The sequence below is a fragment of the Pseudorca crassidens genome, chromosome 16, assembly GCF_039906515.1.
Source record: "Pseudorca crassidens isolate mPseCra1 chromosome 16, mPseCra1.hap1, whole genome shotgun sequence".
Taxonomy (NCBI): Eukaryota; Metazoa; Chordata; class Mammalia; order Artiodactyla; family Delphinidae; genus Pseudorca; species Pseudorca crassidens.
In genome coordinates this window covers 40,290,675-40,310,840 of record NC_090311.1, presented here as the reverse complement: position 1 = coordinate 40,310,840, position 20,166 = coordinate 40,290,675, and the positions used below count along the sequence as shown (strand labels likewise).

Sequence of the window (20,166 nt, the reverse complement as noted above, 5' to 3'; positions counted from 1 at the left end):
GTTTGGTCTGGAGGGGTGGAAAGTGGGGGAAGGCGCTTTATTTTCGCTATTATGAACTTACTTCAGTAATATGAGTAACCTAGTTTTTGGAAGCTAGTTATTTGTGATAACCAGTAGTGGCATTAGACATTGAGTGGACTCACACCTTAGCTTCTGCCTTTGCGTATGATTGACTGTGACTGAAAGCGTCAACCTGTCTCCTTGCTCCGCTTCATCCCAGGCCTAGGTGTCGTATAACAGAACTTCTCAGGGATAGAGACCTTCCTGTGGGTCTTTTGAGTCAGTATAAAAACTGTAGCCTCAAGAACGCCTTGTGTAGTTTAAGGAGCCTTTGTTTCTGTCTTGGGCTTCTTGCCTAAAGTGAGGTTCAGGTGGGTTTGGACTCCCTGTTTTAAAATTTTGCTGAAAATGACTGCGGTCTGGTTTTATAGCTCATTAAAAATTTTTTTTTAAAACTAAATTTGGTGTCTTTGCTATTAAGGGACGACTATAGACTGAAGCTCTTTTGGTTTAAGAAACATCGAGTGATAGCATGTATTCAGTCTTATTATCTGTGTTCAAATCTCTTAAGCAGTTCGTGCAATTTTTGGTTAATCCAGATGAATCTAGTTGAAAAAAGTGGCCTGTCATCACCCAAGAAACAAACGTTTTAATAGGATCAATCAGTGACCACTATAGTTATAAATTCTGAAGCCTGAAGTTAAGCTGACAAGTCTTCCCTTTCCCCGCCACCTGCTCCTTTCCCATTTTCTTTCAATTGAAAGTTAACATTAATTTCAGGTGTATGACATAATGATTCGATATTTGTATATATTGCAAAATTATTACAATAAGTCAACATCCATCATCACAGTTACAAATTTTTTTCTTTTGGTGAGCCCTTTTAAGATCTACTCTTAGCAGCTTTCAAATACACTATACAGTATTATTATGTGTAGTCACCATCCTGTATGTTACGTCCCTATGACTTATTTATTTTATAGCTCAAAGTTTGTTCTTTTTAACCCTTTATTTGTCGTGCCCTCCCCCTGCCCAACTCCTGCCTCTGGCGACCACCGATCTGTTCCCTGTATCCTTGAGTTTTCTTGCTTTACTTTTTAGATTCCACATATAAGTGAGTTCACAGGGTATTACTTTCTCTGACATATTTCACATAGCATAATGCCCTCAAGGTTCATGCATGTTGTCACAAATGGCAAAATTTCATTCTTTTTTATGGCTGAATAATATTCTGTGTGTGTGTGTATGTACACCACGTTTTGTTTATCCATTCATCAGTTGATAGATACTTAAGTTGCTTTTATAGCTTGGCTATTGTAAATAAAGTTGCAATGAACATGGGGGTGCATATGTCTGAGTTTGCGTTTTCAGTTTCTTCAGATAACTCCCCAGAAATGGAATTGCTAGGTCGTGTGATAGTTGTTTTAAGTTTTTTTGAGGACCCTCCATACTCTTTTCTATAGTGTCTGCACCAGTTTATATTCACACTGACGGTGCGTAAGATTTCCCTTTTCTCCTGGCCAACCCTTGGTCTTTGTTTTCTTTTTTGATGTAGCCATTCTGACAGCTGTGAAGTGACAGCTCATTGTGGTTTTGATTTGCATTTACCTGATGATTAGTGATGTTGAGCATATTTTCCCTTATTAGTCTCTTGTGATCCTTTGTATTTCAGTGGTATCAGTTGTAATATCTCCTCTTTCATTTCAGATTTTTGAGTCCTTTTTTTGGTGAGTCTAGCTAAAGGTTTGCCAACTTTCTTTTCAAAAAAACAGCTCTTAAGTTTCACTGATTTTTTTAAATTGTCTTTTTAATCTCTGGTTTAAAAACAACCGATTTTTGAACTGCCTTCTATGCTTTGGAAAGAATATTTTGTGAAGTCAACACACAGTGATATTAATAACTGTTAATGTGTGTGTTCCCTCTAAGACCATAAATTTCTCTGTTACAAGATCATTTAACTGGTACTTCAGTAGAGCTTACTATGATGGATCTCTTCAGCTAATAAATCGTGTCATGTTAAACTCATTTTAATCCCCACTTTTCAACTAATACAGAGTTATAATTCAAGCTGCTCAATTCAGCTGTGTTTTGAAGAGTAGGGAAGGGCGGGATTAAAAAATCCATATATTATTCTTACTCCTTTTCAACTTTCCCATTTGGTGGTAAACTTACTTTCAAAACTTCTTTTGGAATTGGTCCCAGTCTCAGGTCTTGACACATAGGATATGAAAGATTCCCAAGTTAAGAAATGCCCGAAGTATTCTCACTCCTAGCTGCAGTCCTTTGCAGGCAAGCTTAGGTCTAAAATTCAGCTCTAAATTCCAGTTTCAGAGTTAACATGGCATTCTACAAATCTATTTCAATATTAGGGTGGAAACATCAATACTTCTGCTACTTTGTCTGAAGAGGCAGAAACTAATAATAATGGTTCCCAAACTTGTCCCCATTAGAATCACCTGTCAAAATTCCAAAACTGATGTCACACCTCAGACCAGTCAATCACAATCTCTGGGGGAAGTGTTACAGGCATTTGTAATTTTTAAAGCTTTCCAGGTGATCCCAATGTGAAGGAAATAATTGGAAACCACCGATTAATGGCACCCACAGAATTTGTTTTAATTTATTTGGGTCTATTGTCTGAGTTTCAATCCAGGTGTTGAATCTATCATTCTATCTTACTTGAAAGATAGATTCTTTAATAATGAAAATATCTGTTTTGTGGTCAGATTACAGGAACAAGTGAGGCCAGAGGGATCTCTGCAGTTACTTTATCTCAATGAATGTGAATTACAACAGAAAGTAAAATTTCTTTTTACGAAAGCCAGAAAAAGTCAAGCCATTCATCAGGTTCTTCTCAAAACCATCTAATCATTATACAAGCAAAATACATGAGACTGCTTTACAACAGAAGAAATTATTAATGTGTATTTTAATGCTTTGTGATTAATTCCTGGTTTTGTTCAGATTATATTTCTGTAATATAAGTCCCAAAACAATGACAAATAATGTAAATCAAAAAGTAATTTTTGTCTAAATTTGATTTAATTATTAGTTAATTATGAGTTAATAAAGTTAACTCAAATAAAATTAAGTATTAATTACCTCATTCTTTGTAATTAGGTAATTAAACTCTTATTTAATGCTCTTAAGTAGTCCTATTATAGAAAAAAATGATGTAGTTACTGAACCTTTTGGTATATTTATGTACATTACAAATAATAGACATCCATTAAGGGGAAAGAGCACAGGAGTTTGTTGATTCATTCAACAAGGCCTTAATGAATAAGTACTATGGGGTAAGCCCTGAACTGGGTGCTGTGGGTAGAAAGATGAGCAGGATCCTTGTACTCATGAAGTCTACAGTTTAATGAGGAAGAAATCCACTTTAATAAATAAATATAAAAACAGCTTATTAGCATTGTCATAAGAGCTATGCAAAAGAACTTATGAGAGAACATGAAACATCTGACTTGGCCTGTAATAAATGGTGGGTCAAGGAAGGCTTCCCTGAGAAGGAAGCTGGGACTTCATGAGACAAAATTGGTATTACAAGAAAGTGGGGGTGACTCCAGTGAAGGGTTTTCATTTTTGCGTGTTTGTTTCTGTCATCCAAGTTTGAAATTCAGTAAAAATGAGTTTTCTCAAAGGGGTGTCTGCAAACGTACAAAGTTAACGCTAACACCTAAAAAAAAACCCCCCCCAAAATTAGCATTTTTATTACCATTGACAAAAAGTGGTCTTTGGGACCATAAGCATCGAGCTCTCAGTCATCACTCTGCCACTTCCTAGCTGTGCGACGTTAAGGACATCAGTTTACCTCTCAGCATCTCCTTGTCTCATTGCCTTGTTGATATAGTGAACATGTATATACAGCTGCTAGGGTTGCTGAATGAATCACATGAAATGATATAATACCCAAGTTCAAGTACTGGTGTATGAGTGCTCAACCAATAGCTCCTTTCTTTCCACTTGGTTATTCTGTTCAAAGTAATTTTGATTAAAGGACATGTAGCAGTGGGTTCCAAAATTAGATGTACAATATCAGTCAATGGAAGAGCTTTAAAAAATGCATAGATGTAATCCCAAGAGATTTTGATTCAGTAGCTCTTGTAAGGGGCCCAGTTATCTGTAGTTTTAAAAATATCTCAGGTGTTTCAGATGGTGAGCTGAGTTTAGAAACCACTTACCTAAGAAAGCTATAAAATGATCATCCCTTTTGAAATGTAATCAGGAGCATATATAGGGCTAAAATTCAATACCTTGGCTTCTAATTGAATCTAAACTGGCTTGGAAAATCCCTTCCTGATGGCACAAGACACAGCACCATCATGATGTAATTATAGCATCCTGAATTAACAAGTGGGCTGAAATAGTTTTCATACAAGGACACACTGAAAACTCTTCCACATTGGAGTCAATGCACAGTTGTAGAAGAACAACCACTTATTACTCTCGTACTTGTGTCAGGCACTATCCTAAGACATAAAGCTATGCAAAAACTCAACCCCGACTCCAAGTTCTACCTCAAAGCTGTGAGTTCATCAATTTTGTGCTCTAAGAAAAACAATCACTTAAGAAACACTGAACTTAGGTATTTGTGCGTGAGCGCGCCTGCGCACACGTGTCAGCTATTTTTAGCTCTTTAGGATGAATCCATGATATAATTATACCAGATTTTTTCTTCTTCTGGAAGTTGAAACCACTCAGCCCTCATCTGTTAATAAATAACTACATTTATGGTTATCATTTGCTGTCACCACACAAGGTATAATTTGAAGGATGGACTTAAAGGAAAAGCAACTGTAAACAGAATGCAAGAACATTTGTGAAATAGCACACATTGTGTGTAGGTAATTTGAAACTGGACTTAAATGCAAGGATTTTACCATAATGTAGTTATATTACTGTGTAGAAAGCATTCTCTTAGATGGGAGAAATAGCATAAAAATCTAACAGTGACTAAACTTTTCTGGTAATTCATTAAACTATTTCTCTAATCAAGAAAGATTATAATTTTTAACTTTAAAGCAGTTTTACAGTTTTATTAGTTTAACCTTTGACTCCTTTTTTCTTTCATTTAAACACACAAGAAAGACCATATAGGTTATTACATTCAAATATATCTTTAAATAGAATTTCAAAAAAGTTTTTCAATTCAGAAACTTGAGGTACTGCATGTTCCAAGTCACCAGATAAATCTTTAGCCTATTTTAAATATACTATTAAATAAATTAAGGGATACAGAAACTTCAGATGGTTGAATACCCAGCCCTGTTGGTAGTGGTTAAGAGCCTAAAGTTTGGAGCAGACGTTCTGATTTCAAATTCTGACTGTAACTTAGTAGCTTCATGACCTCAGGTCAACACCTTAAGCTTTCTTAATTTCTGTTTCCTCATCTTTAAAGTAGGAGTAATAAACATACTTCCCTCATAGAGGTACTGTGAGAATGAAATAAATATATGTGGAACACTTAAATTAGTCTTTGGAACCTGAAAGATGCTCTCAAAAGTTGCTATCATGATCATTTCCTGCCATTTGTATTGCTTAGTTGGGAGGAGGTTTTATTTGTACAGTCCCCAGTTATGAAAAAGTAAAAATATTAATTGAATTCCTACTGCTGGTCAAGCACAACGGTGCATGCTTTCACATTCTCATATAAATGGTAACAATATGGATTCCTTTGCACCCCACAATTTCATGCACTTATCGTTTATCAGACCAATGACAGAATGATAGCGTTTTGGAGAACAAAAGGAAGGAAGGAGAAAGGTAGAACTGCGTATTAAAGTAAAACAAAACCCCCTAAATCTCAGTGGCATATCACAAAGTTTATTTCTTGTTCATGCAAGTGGAAGATGGGGGCAGGGGAATTTGCTCCTGCTACTGTTTAGAAATGCAGGCCGAGAGTGGCTCTTCCACTGAATTGCAAGGCTGACATTATCTCCCCAGAGATCCGCAGATGGAGGAGAAGCTAGTGCAGTGTCTCCAGGCAAACATCCCCTTGGCCAAGGTCAGTCACGTGGCTGCAAAGAAGGCTGGGAAACGTGCTTAGGAGGAAAGGAAAACTGGTTTGGTGAATAGATTACAGTTTCAGACACAAGGTCTGAAGGGAAAGGTCTGGGAGGATGCAGCTGCAAAATAAATGTTAGGTAATCAGAATGGAAAATACAAATAAGACAATTGAGAGTCTTATGGAAAGAGTAAGGGAATAGATGAGAAGGGATGGATGAAAACTATGGAGATAGGAATAGGGCTTCTTAAAGGGACAGAGATGATGTGAGCGACAAGGAGAAAGTTGCTGAATGAAGTGTTAATATAAGAAAACCATTGGCCAGTTTCTGAATTTTGCCAAAAAGTGACTCATCCTTAGAAAAGTGGAAGTTCTGGCTTTTTTATTTGTTTTAAACGTGTTCTGCAATATGATGACTGTCAGACATAGCACTTAGTCCCACTTGATCAAAAAGATAATCAAGACTGGTAATAAAACAGTGAAATGTGCAGAGATCCCTGAATAAAGAATTTCCATCTTCTTTGTTGTCTCTAGCTTTCTGTTTAGGATAGTTATAAAGTCCAGTCCCCCTGCCTGTAAGATTAAAAGCCAAGCTGTCTGAGAGGACAACTAAATTGTCAGGAAGAGTAAGGTGAGATTTTTCTTACCAATAAAGATGTCTAAACTAAAGTATGTCTCAAACATATCGTCTTCAGCTCCACTTTCACCTAATATGGTAACTGTTGCTGAAAATGAAGAGTTTTTACCTTTCTTCTTTCCTTTATAACAGATTTTTAAAAAATCAGCAAAGTCATGCTTCTCCCAGGTACCCCACACTCTAGCCACAGTGGATCATTGCACTTTTTTAAAAATACAGTATGTATTTTTATTTTTTTAGCTTTGTAATTTGGCTCACATTGTTTCCTCTGCCTCCAATACCCTTTCTTTTCTTTGTGAGCTCCTTCTCATTCTTTAAAACTATATGTGGTAGATGTGACACGTGGTGCCTGTTCCTACACACTCCTCAGAACTACCAAAATTCCTTCCTATGAAAGGTGGACTGGCCATAGTCAGCCGTGTTTGTATTGTAGGATCTGGGTAACCAAGCTAGCCAAGTGCACCTGAAGTGCACACCTGAACGAAGCTGCGCTCATCAAAACACTTGCTGAGGAATCTGGAATAGTCGCTGAGAGGCTAAGAAGTTTGCTGAGCAGAGCTGAACCTGAAGGTCACTTTTACTGGGGACAGAATATATGCCACTTTGTCAAGCCTTAGGTGTGTGAAAATTACAGTACAGCAGAAATCATTAGCAAGCTATGAAGCCAGTCTTCAGAATGGTTTCCATACTGATTTTCATAAGAGGTAGCATTCCAATCCATGTATCCCTTTTTACTTTCTCTAGTTTAAATGATTTCTCTTCCTTGAAATAAAAGGGCCTTGAAAAGAAGACAGTTCAAATACCATTGCTTCCCTGAAGCTTTAACAGAGCACCTACAGACTGATTTAACTACTTTTAATCTGTTGTTAGATATTCGTATATATGATACAATATCTTATCATTAATTATGTTTTTTCAATAGTGAAGACCTAAAATTGAGTGCTTACTATAAACTATACATGATGCTAAGTGTTATTATAATGTATGCATTATTCTCACATCAGCACTCTAAAGTTGGCCTTCACTCCATATTATTAATGAGGTTCTATCCTTTGCCCAACATCATTAGTGGAAGCAGAGGGAGCCATGATTCCATCCCAAGTCTATCTGATTCCAGGTGCTATGTCTCAAACCACTATATTAAACCAACCCTCAGCACTAATAGTTGTTTGTCATCTCTTGCTAAATGGTGAGTTCCTTGAAGTTAGCATATTATATATGTTGTTTCAGATGTTAGGATAGTACCTATTGAATACCAAAGGCTCAATACACGTTAATTGAATTAAAATTCTCTAGCATTATCCAGATTGTAGTCTCGATTATTTATTGTTTTAAATTTGTTTATTTTATTTTTTTAATTTATTTTTGGTTGTGTTGGGTGTTCGTTGCTGCACATGGGCTTTCTCTAGTTGCGGCAAGTGGGGGCTACCGTTTCTTGCAGTGTGCGGGCTTCTCATTGTGGTGGCCTCCTGCTGTGGAGCATGGGCTCTAGGTGTGTGGACTTCAGTAGTTGTGGCACGTGGGCTCAGCAGTTGTGGCTCACGGGCTCTAGAGCACAGGCTCAGTAGTTGTGGCACATGGTCCCATTTGCTCCGTGGCATGTGGGATCCTCCCGGACCAAGGCTTGAACCCGTGCCCCCTGCATTGGCAGGCAGACTCCTAACCACTGCGCCACCAGGGAAGTCCATAGTCTCTGATTATTGATTTGACTGTTTCTAAGCAGTTAACAGTAGGACAAACATAAAGGCCCACATATATACACACATTTGTACAGCCATCAGATACCTAAATTATTGAGATTCTTTATTTTCTATTTCTTCAGTGTGGAGACAAATAATGTATTTTATATTTTGGTACTGTACTGAGTAGTAATTTAGAAAGTATGAAAATTGTAATATAGAACTCAATGGAACACATTTTACACACCTAATGGTAGCTTCATCCATTTCTCTTCGAGACTCTTAAAAAAAAAAAGGTAGTGACATGATAGACGCTGCAGTCAGTGAAGGAAAGTGAAGGAAATTTTAATGATTTTACCTGAAATTTTCATAAGTGGCAATGAGTGGTAATTTTGCCATGCAATAGAAATACTGAAATTGATACAATTTCTAACTGTATAATTATGTTACTAATTCCATGATTGAGTTAATGCAATTTGATTTACCATGGGGAAAGTCCATAAAGTGTTCTGATCTGCTGAAATATGAACAGTCATATTTAGGCTGCATGTCTGTATTTTTCTTTTAAACAGTATATTCCCATCTTCATTCCTATCAGTAGATTTCAGGTTAAACAAAACAAGAAAAAAGGGATGGGGAAATGACTTGTTTGTAATTTTATTTAATAATTACTTTAAAATCAAAGGAATTAGAACAAGTCTACCTTTTTTTTAACATCTTTATTGAAGTATAATTGCTTTACAATAGTGTGTTAGTTTCTGCTATATAACAAAGTGAATCAGCTATACATATACATACATCTCCGTATCTCCTCCCTCTTGCATCTCCCTCCCACCCTCCCTATCGCACTCCTCTAGGTGGATACAAAGCACCGAGCTGATCTCCCTGTGCTATGCAGCTGCTTCCCACTAGCTATCTACCTTACGTTTGGTAGTGTACATATATGTTCATGCCACTCTCACTTTGTCACAGTTTACCCTTCCCCCTCCCCATGTCCTCAAGTCCATTCTCTGTGTCTGCGTCTTTATTCCTTTCCTGCCCCTATGTTCTTCAGAACCACATTTTTTTTTTAGATTCCATATATATGTATATGTTAGCATACAGTATTTGTTTTTCTCTTTCTGACTTACTTCACTCTGTATGACAGACTCTATGTCCATCCACCTCACTACAAATAACTCAGTTTTGCTTCTTTTTATGGCTGAGTAATATTCCATTGTATATATGTGCCACATCTTCTTTATCCATTCATCCGATGATGGACACTTAGGTTGCTTCCATGTCCTGGCTATTGTAAATAGAGCTGCAGTGAACATTGTGGTACATGACTTTTTTCAATTATGGTTTTCTCAGGGTATATGCCTAGTAGTGGGATTGCTGGGTCGTATGGTAGTTCTATTTTTGTTTTTTGAGGAACCTCCATACTGTTCTCCATAGTGGCTGTATCAATTTACATTCCCACCAACAGTGCAAGAGGGTTCCCTTTTCTCCACACCCTCTCCAGCATTTATTGTTTGTAGATTTTTTGATGATGGCCATTCTGACTGGTGTGAGGTGATACCTCATTGTGGTTTTGATTTGCATTTCTCTAATGATTAGTGACGTTGAGCATCCTTTCATGTGTTTGTTGGCCATCTGTATATCTTCTTTGGAGAAATGTCTGTTTAGGTCTTTTGCCCATTTTTGGATCGGGTTGTTTGCTTTTTGATATTGAGCTGCTTGTATATTTTGGAGATTAATCCTAACAAGTCTACCTTTAACTGAATGCCACAGATTACTATTTACTGTAAAATTGATAGGATAGACCTCTTCCCTCTTCCTCCTTTGACACAATTTAGCAAGAGTTTAATCATCACTAGATCAGTGATAAACAGACATCTTGTCATTTTGCCCGTGCCACCCCTTATGAGTAGCTACAGCAAGCATGCTTTTTAAATTTGGATTTTCCTACAAAAATGAGTCATTATCTTATCCTCCAACTATATCAGCACATGAACACACACACAGAATCTATACTGATGGCACAATATTTGTTATGACAAAAACACTGGCAACAATTTAAATGTCTCTCGATAATGACTCTTTAAATTACAGTATAGCCATTCCAACATACTACACTCTTTAAGGCAATCATTAAAAGGAATGAGATACCTCTCTGTATTACACAGAATAATCTGCAAGGATGTAAAATAAAAAGTGCAAGGTACAGGGCAGTGTATAGAGTATGCTACCATTTGATAAAATGCTTTGTGAATGCATTCCCAAGTTCATGTATTTTCCATTCAAATAAATTCTTTAAAGTGAAATAATATTCAAGTGTCAGCAGCCACTATCTAAAATGTTTGAGGTTCCTTCAATGATCCTCTTTTGATTTTGGTATTGTGCCTGACTTCCATCTTCCAGCCTCCATTACTAGCTAATAAAGTAACTACAGGGTTTTTTTATATTCTTTTTTCACCTTTATAAATGTGCAGAATTTCTTTTTGATATCCCTTTCTAAGTCTTCAGCTGGATAGGAAGAAGAGGCATCTCTTCTTGGTTGGTTTGTCATTCTCCCATCCGCGTCATGCAATGGGTTGCAAGGAGGGCTACAAGCAGGGCTGATGTGCTAACATGTGCAGAGATGGAGCATCTCTGGTCACGGCCAGTTCCGGCATAAATGAAGGAATCCCATAGCCAAGGCCCTTTAAATGATTCCTCCTCTCCCCTCTTGAAACAGAGGCCCTTCTTTCTTCTTTTCGAAAAAAGGGTTTCCTGTTTCCTCTCCTCTGTTGTGCTTTATTGGAGATGGCAGGCCTTAGAACTGGCCTTCCTGGCACATCAGCGAACTAGCACATGTAGAAAAAGACAGTTTCTCCAGGGTGAGGAAGCTGAAACTTCCAAACAAAAGGAATGTAACAGCAGACATCCTGCCAGTTCCCTTCTCAGGGAAGAACCAACCAACCCTTGTGTCCTGTTGGCAAAACTCCTTGAAATTGAACCACTTCCGGGAATACAAAAACAACAAACGTTCTAGGACATCTGTGTTATTTAAGGAAACTTTTTAGACAATTTATCAGTCACTGTCCTCTGGAGTCCCTTAAACCCAGCATTTTGTGGTTTTGATGGAGATGTTTGAATATTACAGAATAAGTGTAAACTGGGACAGTTGCTCTCTCCTTCCCCAGTATCAGATTTGTCAGTATCAAAGTTGGCAAATGAAAACACAAAGCCAGTTTAGACTTCATTTCTATGAGTTTTCTTTTAAACAATATACCCCTGTCCTCTTCCAATGAACAGATTTCTGGTTGAGCAAAAACTGAAATGTTCAGTTCATCTAGCAAGAGAAGCAAAGAACAAAATGAGAGAGGATTTGTGATTTTTAGGTAATAATTATTTAAAAATCAAAGTAGTTGGAACCAAGTCTTCCTGGCATGAAGTAGTATTTAAGATACTTCAAGTTGACTAATTTGGTACAAAATCTGCATGTATTTGTCAACTGTATTTACACACACACAAACACACACCACACACATAACAGCCCTCTAAGATCACACTGCCAAAATTTATTTATACTTGTAATATTTCATGGTATTAAAAGTTAAATTTTATTTCAAGCACTATCACAGCCTAGAGATAAATATAATCTAAGCACTGAGAGAGTACATTTTGGAAAATAAGCTAATATTTTCATGATAAATCTTACATACCTATCACTTGTCATTCCAAAAGCTCCTTACATTCTAGATTCCAGAACTAAAAGGGGAAAGGGTTTTGCATTTAAGAAGTATAAGCTGAAAGTATTTATTTCAATTCAATATGGAATAGGCTGAAAGTATTTATTTCAATATAGAGTATCAGAATCAAGATAACAATGTATACAAACATTTACATAACAAGGGGAACAATAGACAATGCAGCACGTTTAGAAAAATAATTAAAAGTTTTGTTGCATTTACAGGTAAGTGCCACACTGAAAATTTACAACACAGTAATTTACTGCAATCAATGACAGGGGAGTTCCACAAAGAAACAAAGCTCTTACACTCCAGATTTTCGGAAGGTATTATTGGAATGCTTAACTGTAACCGTAGAATTTGTACATCCTTAAGGATTGAGCTCACAAAAGTCACAAACAGTTTTCATAGCATATATTATGTAAATGGAGTCCACTGTGTTCAGACAGCTGGCTTAGTGTCTCTGACAGGTGTGAAGCCTAGAAGAATTACTGGCTTGATGGTGATCTTTCTGTATCCGGCAAGACAGACCTTCTCCACAGTAACAACGCTGGAATATCTCCAGCCCGTGAGAGCCTTTTCTCCTGTGCTTGGTGCACACTTGACCCTCTTTGAGAACAGGTTTACAGATCTTGGACCAGAAATGTCTAGCACAACACAACCCTGTAGCACAGTCTGATGATCGAAGACAGACAGAACCTTCTTGTCCTAGGAAGACAATAGGAAAAGTACATGGTCACTGCTAAGCCTGTGTTATTCCATTAAGGTGATCTGAAAGACACTACTGATGTGCTAACAAAAAAGAATGAGACTTTAGATACTTTAACCTACCTTTGGTATGATACATTTTTGAAGACAGTGTAGTTCTTCTGGAGTACCCATCCAAGGTGCTGTGATCATTACCAAAGCTTTCAATAATGGTTTCCTCAATTTCTCCTCGATTGAAATGATTGTGATCAGAAGGCATACATATTCCTAAGGAAACAGGAGATAGTGATTAACTCCTGAGCTGTAATTTGTTACTGCTAATAGCTGTGACAGTGGCAGTCTTGTTATGCCTGCACCAATTTGAGATACCTCACTGCAGTGAGGTTAATTTAAACACGAGCCAAACTTCCTTCCAAGTGTTAAAGCAAAACTCCCCAGATGGACAGAAGCATCAGTCTGTACACTGTGCACTCACATGTAACATCCCCAATCTAGCCACTTAAAATACTTTCCCACCAACTGCGGTAGTGGCAGTGAAATTTCTGCCCATTTTAATATCACCCTTGGGGTAAGAAAAATAAAATCAGTCACTTAAAAAATTGTTTTTAAAAATAACTTCTCTGCCCTTGGTGCTATATAGGTACTGCCAGACTAAGTTAAGCAAATGCAATGCCTGCTGCCTGGAAGATTACACTCTTTACCACCAGTTACTTTACTGTATAATTTCTATATTACAGAGATTTAGTTAGTTCACCCGGAGTATTACTGGGTCCTAAGGAGGATCACCACCCTTAAGTTTATTTCTGGAGACTTCTTTGGCTGAGTCTACCTCTTGGAGACATTAAACTTTTGTGGATCTGTGGTTGGGGGGAGGAGTACTTATTTTAAGGTAGCAGGAGGTAGAGGCAGAGAAGGATGGAGAAGCCTGGATGTGAGGGCATCAAGATCTTTAAGAACGGCCAGCACAGATAAATTACTCTGTCTTCTGATTGACAACAGTTTGAACAGGGATCTTGAAGGAGAGGCTAGTCTGGCAGAGCTGTGAGAGGCACCATAAGAAAAATGGAAAAGGCAACTAAACGCCCAGTCTGGTTTCCTTGGTCTCTGTATAACTCCACCTCCCTCCCCATCTTCTTTCTCAAAGGGTATCAAGGCTCTCTCTAGACAAATTTTTATGGAAGGGCCCACTCTGAGGTAAGACGTCGTGTTAAGTAATCGAGGGGGCACAAAGGGAGATAAGGAGCTCCAATATCTCTGTACTTCTCTTTGCTCCCTGGTTAAACACTAACCTGAACATTTCAGGGGAACCTCGCACGCTCAACTCCCATTTGCTGGTGATGCCACAGCGTTCTGAAAGCTGAGAGCATTGTCTCGCAACTGTAGGCGCACAAGCGCGGGATGGTTTGAGTCCGAAAGGAAGCTACCCGACTCACCATTTTTGCAGTAATTCCCAGGGCAGCACATAGCGTGACGCATGCAGCGTTTTCGGCGCTTCCTGCAGGAGAGGCAGATTTGCGCGCCTGCACCCGCTCCGCGGGTGGAACTCGCGCAGTACTCATCGGTGCTGCACTTCTCGTCCTCGGCGCACGGGTACGGCTGCGGGAAGGGGGCCAGGAGAGGGTGAGGCACCTGGGCAGCCAGGTACCACACTCCTGGACTCATCATAGTCCCTTTCTGTCCACCTCTCCAAAAGCTGCTGCTGCCCACTGCTCCCAAAGGCAGAGTTTCCAAATGCGCCTTGAACTGCACACAGCACGTTCTACGCCCTCCTCCCACAATAAGACCTCTTCAGGGTCACAGCGTCCCCAGGTCCCCAAGACCCTTCTCACCTGGTAGTTGTCAATGGTCTGGTACTTGTTGCCGCCCTCGAACAGAATTCCCGGAGCAGCGCTGACTGCGAAGCCTGGGTGCCCGGCAGCGCCGCCCAGCGGTGGGGGCAGGTTCTTGATGGCGTTGGAATTGAGAAGAACCGAGTTCAAGGTGGCACTGACTCTGAACAGAGGGTGACCGCAAAGAGCCGCAGCTACTAGGGTAACCAACACCCGGGCAGCACCCGCTGTGCCCAGAGCCGTCATCTCAGAAGGACTCAAGGGAGACAAAGAGAAAGGAGGAATGTCGCTTTGCAAGCCTGGATCCCACGAAGCTGTGCTGGCGCAGCTGCAGAGCCAGGGTTCCGAGAGCCTCCACCGGTCCCAGAGTCCTGACTGCGGGGCTCTGCTCCGCCACCGCCACCGCGGCTGCCTTTATACTGTGGGCTGTGAGCATTCCGGCCCCTCGGGGGGGGGGGGGGGGGGGAGACAACAAAGCCGGGTTGGGATTTCAAAGCGTTGGGAGGGGCTGGAAGGGGGTGTGTTTGTGTACATGAAGGGGAGCCTTTGACACTCTTCACCCCGCCCCTCCCTTGCGCAGTCGTTCCCCTGCCCAGCTCACCTTCGGGGTGATGGTAATCAGTGAGCATTAGAGGAGACAACTTTAATAAATGCGGGAAGTGGGAGGAACTCGGGTGCCCTTGCCTTGCAGTAGGGTTAGGGGCATGGGATCTCAAATACTTTTCAGTCAGGCATTGTGATATTCTCTGCAAAACCACTTTTCTCCTTTCTTCTTTACGCCAGTACTATTTTTTGTTGTACACACAAATAATATTCAGTATTAAATACAACCAGATCAGTAATTCAAAGTCTCTACCAAAACGTCTCAGCGAGAGGGCCAGGTGGCCCTTGCAAGTTGCTGATTAACCCTTTAGAGTCACGGTTTGCAGATTTGGGGTGAGATCCTCGGTTTTAAGTTCGTTCAATTCCACCCCCCTTCTTCCCCTCCCCCCGCCCCCACGAGAAAAATGTGCAAAGAGAAGGACATTTGCACATCAAACGAGGGTAAGAAGGAAGAACTAATTCTCTTTTGATGGGAAGTTTGGAGAGGGAGGCGAGAGACTGGTGTTTGGACATTAGATCAGGGGTGGAGGGAAGAGGGAAATGACCATCCGATAATCAAGCTATTTAATGTTCTTTGAATCTGAGCAGTCGCGGCAGTAGATGAACTTGATTAGGCAGACGCGCAAGATCAAAGTGGCAGGAGCGAAAGCGGACAGGCTGGGTCAGTGGTCCTTCCCTGATTCCCCCTTCTCAGCGGTGGGTTAACGCAGGGAGATAAAAAAACCCTTAAGACTTAGAGCCTTCCTCATTAGTATTTCATATTGCAAAGCTTCTGAACGCCTGTGTTTGATCCCAACTCAGACAGTTCCTGGAATCAGGGAATACCCGCTCTAGGGAGATAAGAGACTAGCTTCTGGAAAGGGGAAGCTGAAAGTGAATTTGTCGTCATGTAAGTCAGTGTATAAAAATAATAAAGTAAGGCTAGTGTGTAAGAATGCCGTCCTGCTCATGCATTGCAAATAATCGATTCAACAAAAACATATTGGAAGCCTAGTGCCCTGGCAATGGGCTATCCTTCACGTTGTTGCCCTCTGGGGGGGGTGGGGGGGTGGGCGCGGGGGTGCATTGAATACAAATATTCTAACTAAAGTAATAATACAGATAAGAAATGTACACAGTTCTTTTTAAAGCAGGTTGATGTTATAAGTATAAGAAGATGGATAACTGCTATGTGAATTTAGAAAAAGAGATGATTGAATAATCATTGTTGAATGAAAAAGCCTAGGGTGTATTTATTTTGTGCTCCTCTAACCTCCAGGGTATTTATAATCACTCTACATACCGATCTACTATATTGATTACTGGGACCGCCACCAAGTGTAGCCAGTGGTTGTCTTGCAGTAGTATAATAATCCTAAAGTTAAGAGAGGAAGGGGTAGTTTTAAAAACAAATTTGTAATCCTCTGTGTTCTAATTTCTTGGGTTTCAAAGGTCATATTAAGAATATCTTCTAAACAATTATTTAATAATGCCTCTCCTTGCACTGGTGCCCCTCCGCTATCCTAAATTCTATCTGTCCTGTGAAATTTCCTCTGGTTTACTGATAATTCCTCCTTAAAATTCTAACATGGATTAACTTGCACATATTTCTTTAGATTTTGTTAAGAACATGTACAGTAACTTAGACTTGGCTACTACTCTAAAAATTTTTAGAACAAATTGAAATTTGGAAACAAAGGGGAGGTTGTTTATATTGGCTTTTTAAAAATGAGCCTAAGAAAGGAACAAGCCAATACACCTTTTGTTGAGAAGCAGCAATGAACCAGGTCTCCCCTGGGCAGATATGCCATGACCCTCAGCCAGCATGAAGTTTACATAGATGGAGAGGTATTGTAGGGTAAAAAGGTGAAGGCATAGGGGATTTTAGGTGCCATATTATCACCTGCAGAATATTGATAACAATGTCAGTAATCAATGTGTTGAGTACCTTCCGTGTGGTAGAAAGTCTAGAGTCTGTCTTAAATTCTTACAATGTTGAAATGTGGAGAAAGAATCCCATGCCCTTGGGATGGATTAAAATATTTCTTCCTACTCCCATTCTCCTATTGAAATATACAATACGCTTTGCCACACTGAAAGCCAATTTCTTTTCCTCTTTTTGGAAGAGATGGTAAATGTTAAAACATTTAACGAATTTTGTCCATTAAGAACTTGAATTCACAAATGAAACCGCTGTCTAGAGGCCAAAAAAAAAAAGTGCAACAGTTTAATCAGTAAAAGGAAAACTTCAACAAAAGGCCTGTTGCATAAATTCAGTCTTGCTCCCTGAACATGTACATCTGTTATGGTCTAATATTAAGCTTAGACAGTCTGCTGTGTTGAGTTAGGGAAGCTAAGGCAAGATTAGGGTTTCATGAGTGGATCCTTCCCCGCTTCCCACGTTCCTCCTGAAGTCATGATTTGAAAGCTAATAATAGTGAATTTGTCAATATCTGAGTTCCTACTATGAGCTAAGCACTGTACGTGGTGCATGTGGTGCTGTGTGAGAAAAGATGAGTACTCAGGTTATCTACCTACAAATAATTTAGAGGGGGGAGGGGAAGTAAGCTCTCAAATTATACAGGAAAGAACTTACGTAGGAGGTCCTCAGAGAGAGCTGGGTCTGTAGCAGGCCAACCCTCTGTTGCAAATGGGAAAACTTAGTTTGTCGATGGAATCTCAATTTGAACATCCTTTTCATGATTGAGTTTGCACAGTGGCCACAAAAGAGCAGGATGAGTAAGGAGATAAAGTGAAGTTCATTGTTCCACCAGCATCCAGTTTAAATTCAGTGAGTGACCATTATATGCAGAATGCTACCCTAGTCCCTTTGGGAATATACCCGCAAAATATTAAAGGCAGCCTTTTTGTCCTCAGAAAGCTTTCTGTCTATAGTAGAGTAGTTGGGGAAACAAATATACCTACGTGGAATGGAGGAAGAGCTTTTCCAAAACAGATTATACTTTGGTACATATTAGGTCATGGGGAAGATTATATTTTGGGACATGTTAGGTCTAGGAATTGTGACCAACAAACCTTGGGGAAGAGAGTGTTCTGATGACTCTGAGTTTCTCCCGGCAGATAGATGACAGAGGTGATAGAAGTTGGGGCAGGTGTATTTAGTTTATTAGGCCTAGCTTGTTTAGGGAAACCCTGCCTCTTATTTGATCTGGTTTAAATAGAACCATAATTAATGCAGTAAGTTTAATACTGTGGATTAGATTTTAGAATAGGTGGAATGTTTACCAACGTGGAATTGAACCACATAACTCAGGAAGGGCATAACTTGAGCCTTCCTCACATTCTAAGTGCTGTATGTCTGGCATAGAATATTCATCAGCCTCTTCATCCATGAGAGAGACAGGAAAATACACTCCAAAAATCACCATGCTATTTGCAAACTGTTTTCCATCTTTGCTATTTCAGATTCTTACGTAACTGCTACATTTTTTTGCTACATTTTTAATTCATTACCTTCCTCTCTTCCTTTCTTCTTCCTCCCTCTCTCTCTCTCCCTTCCCTCCTTCTTTGCTTCTTTCTCTGTTAAATCAAAGGAAGCAGATCTGTTGCCATTTAATTTTACTTCACTGGGAAACACTGAATAAATGTCATTCCTTATGGTGAGTGTTGCCAACATTTTTGGAGTACTGATCTTGAATTTAGAGTAGGGATTCCTCATTCCTGGGTTTAGTTAAAAAAAAAAAATTCTTATGACTTTCTCATTGGCCTTTAAAAGATTTGGGTCTTAATGCTTTTCTTGATGTTAAAAGAGCTTTTAGAGCAGGCCCAAGTTACGACTCCCGAGAGGATGGATTAGGTTTTTCTGCACTCCTCACTCAAAAAAGAAGGGGAGATTTGACAATGATTATGTTTATTTGGTCAGTGGAGATGGCCAGCCCTGATAAATCAGGCTCCATGGTAGCTCTCTACCCTAGCTCAGAAGATGTGTTTTACAGAAGCAGGACATTAAAAGCTCATCTGAGAATAGAGCTCAGAACCCAGAAACTTTTAACTAAAAATCAGAGAGGAACTTTTCTGATGTCCCGCACTCAGAAAGGTCCTGTGGTATGTAGTTACAAGGAGTACAAAACTGCCCTTTAACATTCCCTAAAGGATTTGACATTTCCAGCCATGAAGACAGACCAATGACAGCAGAAGGCAGGATGCAAGATCCTCTTAAAACAGTCTCCAGAGCTAGAGAAAAATCATTTCCTTCCATGTCACTGAGTTCCTCTTATTACCCCCTTTATAATGCAAGCACTTTGCAAGGGTCATGCCCAAGAAAAGTGTTGTGCCGTGGTTTCAGGATTCTGGGGCCGGAACACTGCGCACTGGAGACTGCTACTGTGACAGCCACCAGCTGGCTGGTAAATATGGGAACTTGGTCAAGCCACTTAACTCTCAGTGCCGGTGTTGGTCTTTCACTTTTAAAATGGCGTGGGGGGCTGGTTGGAGAGGTCCCTTCTGACTACAAAAGCATCTTTCTCCCTCCCCTCCCCACCTTTCTCTCTTTCTCTCTCTCTAAGGACTGCCAGGGTATGGCCTTTTGTACTCTGATTAAATAGGCACATCCTGCAAGAGGCCTGTTCTTTCAGGCATCCTAAAGGTACATTTATAATCCCTGACATAAGTACTATATTTTGATTTTTTTTCATTTAAAAAATTTTTTATTTATTTTTGGCTGCACTGGGTCTTCATTGCTGCACACGGGCTTTCTCTAGTTGCGGCGAGCGGGGGCTACTCTTCCTTGCGATGCGCGGCCTTCTCATTGTGGTGGCTTCTCTTGTTGCGGAGCATGGGCTCTAGGTACACAGGCTTCAGTAGTTGTGGCTCGTGGGCTCTAGAGTGCAGGCTCAGTAGTTGTGGCACACGGGCTTAGTTGCTCCGCGGCATGTGGGAATCTTCCCGGACCAGGGATTGAACCCATGTTCCCTGCGTTGGCAGGCAGATTCTTAACCACTGTGACAAGAGGGAAGCCCTGTATTTTGATTTTGAAGAAGGCATA

At 39.9% G+C, this 20,166-nt stretch overlaps 1 protein-coding gene across 1 annotated transcript; it reads right to left on the bottom strand.

Annotated features, from left to right (window-relative positions):
* Positions 1 to 11,851: 11,851 nt before the first annotated feature.
* DKK1 (dickkopf WNT signaling pathway inhibitor 1) lies at positions 11,852 to 15,006 on the bottom strand. The gene is made up of 4 exons (XM_067710147.1): positions 14,580 to 15,006; positions 14,184 to 14,346; positions 12,874 to 13,017; positions 11,852 to 12,750 (listed from the first exon to the last, which is right to left on the bottom strand). The coding sequence occupies exons 1-4, from the start codon at positions 14,823 to 14,825 to the stop codon at positions 12,497 to 12,499; spliced, it is 807 nt and encodes a 268-aa protein (XP_067566248.1). The 5' UTR covers positions 14,826 to 15,006; the 3' UTR covers positions 11,852 to 12,496.
* Between the last annotated feature and the right edge of the window lie 5,160 nt (positions 15,007 to 20,166).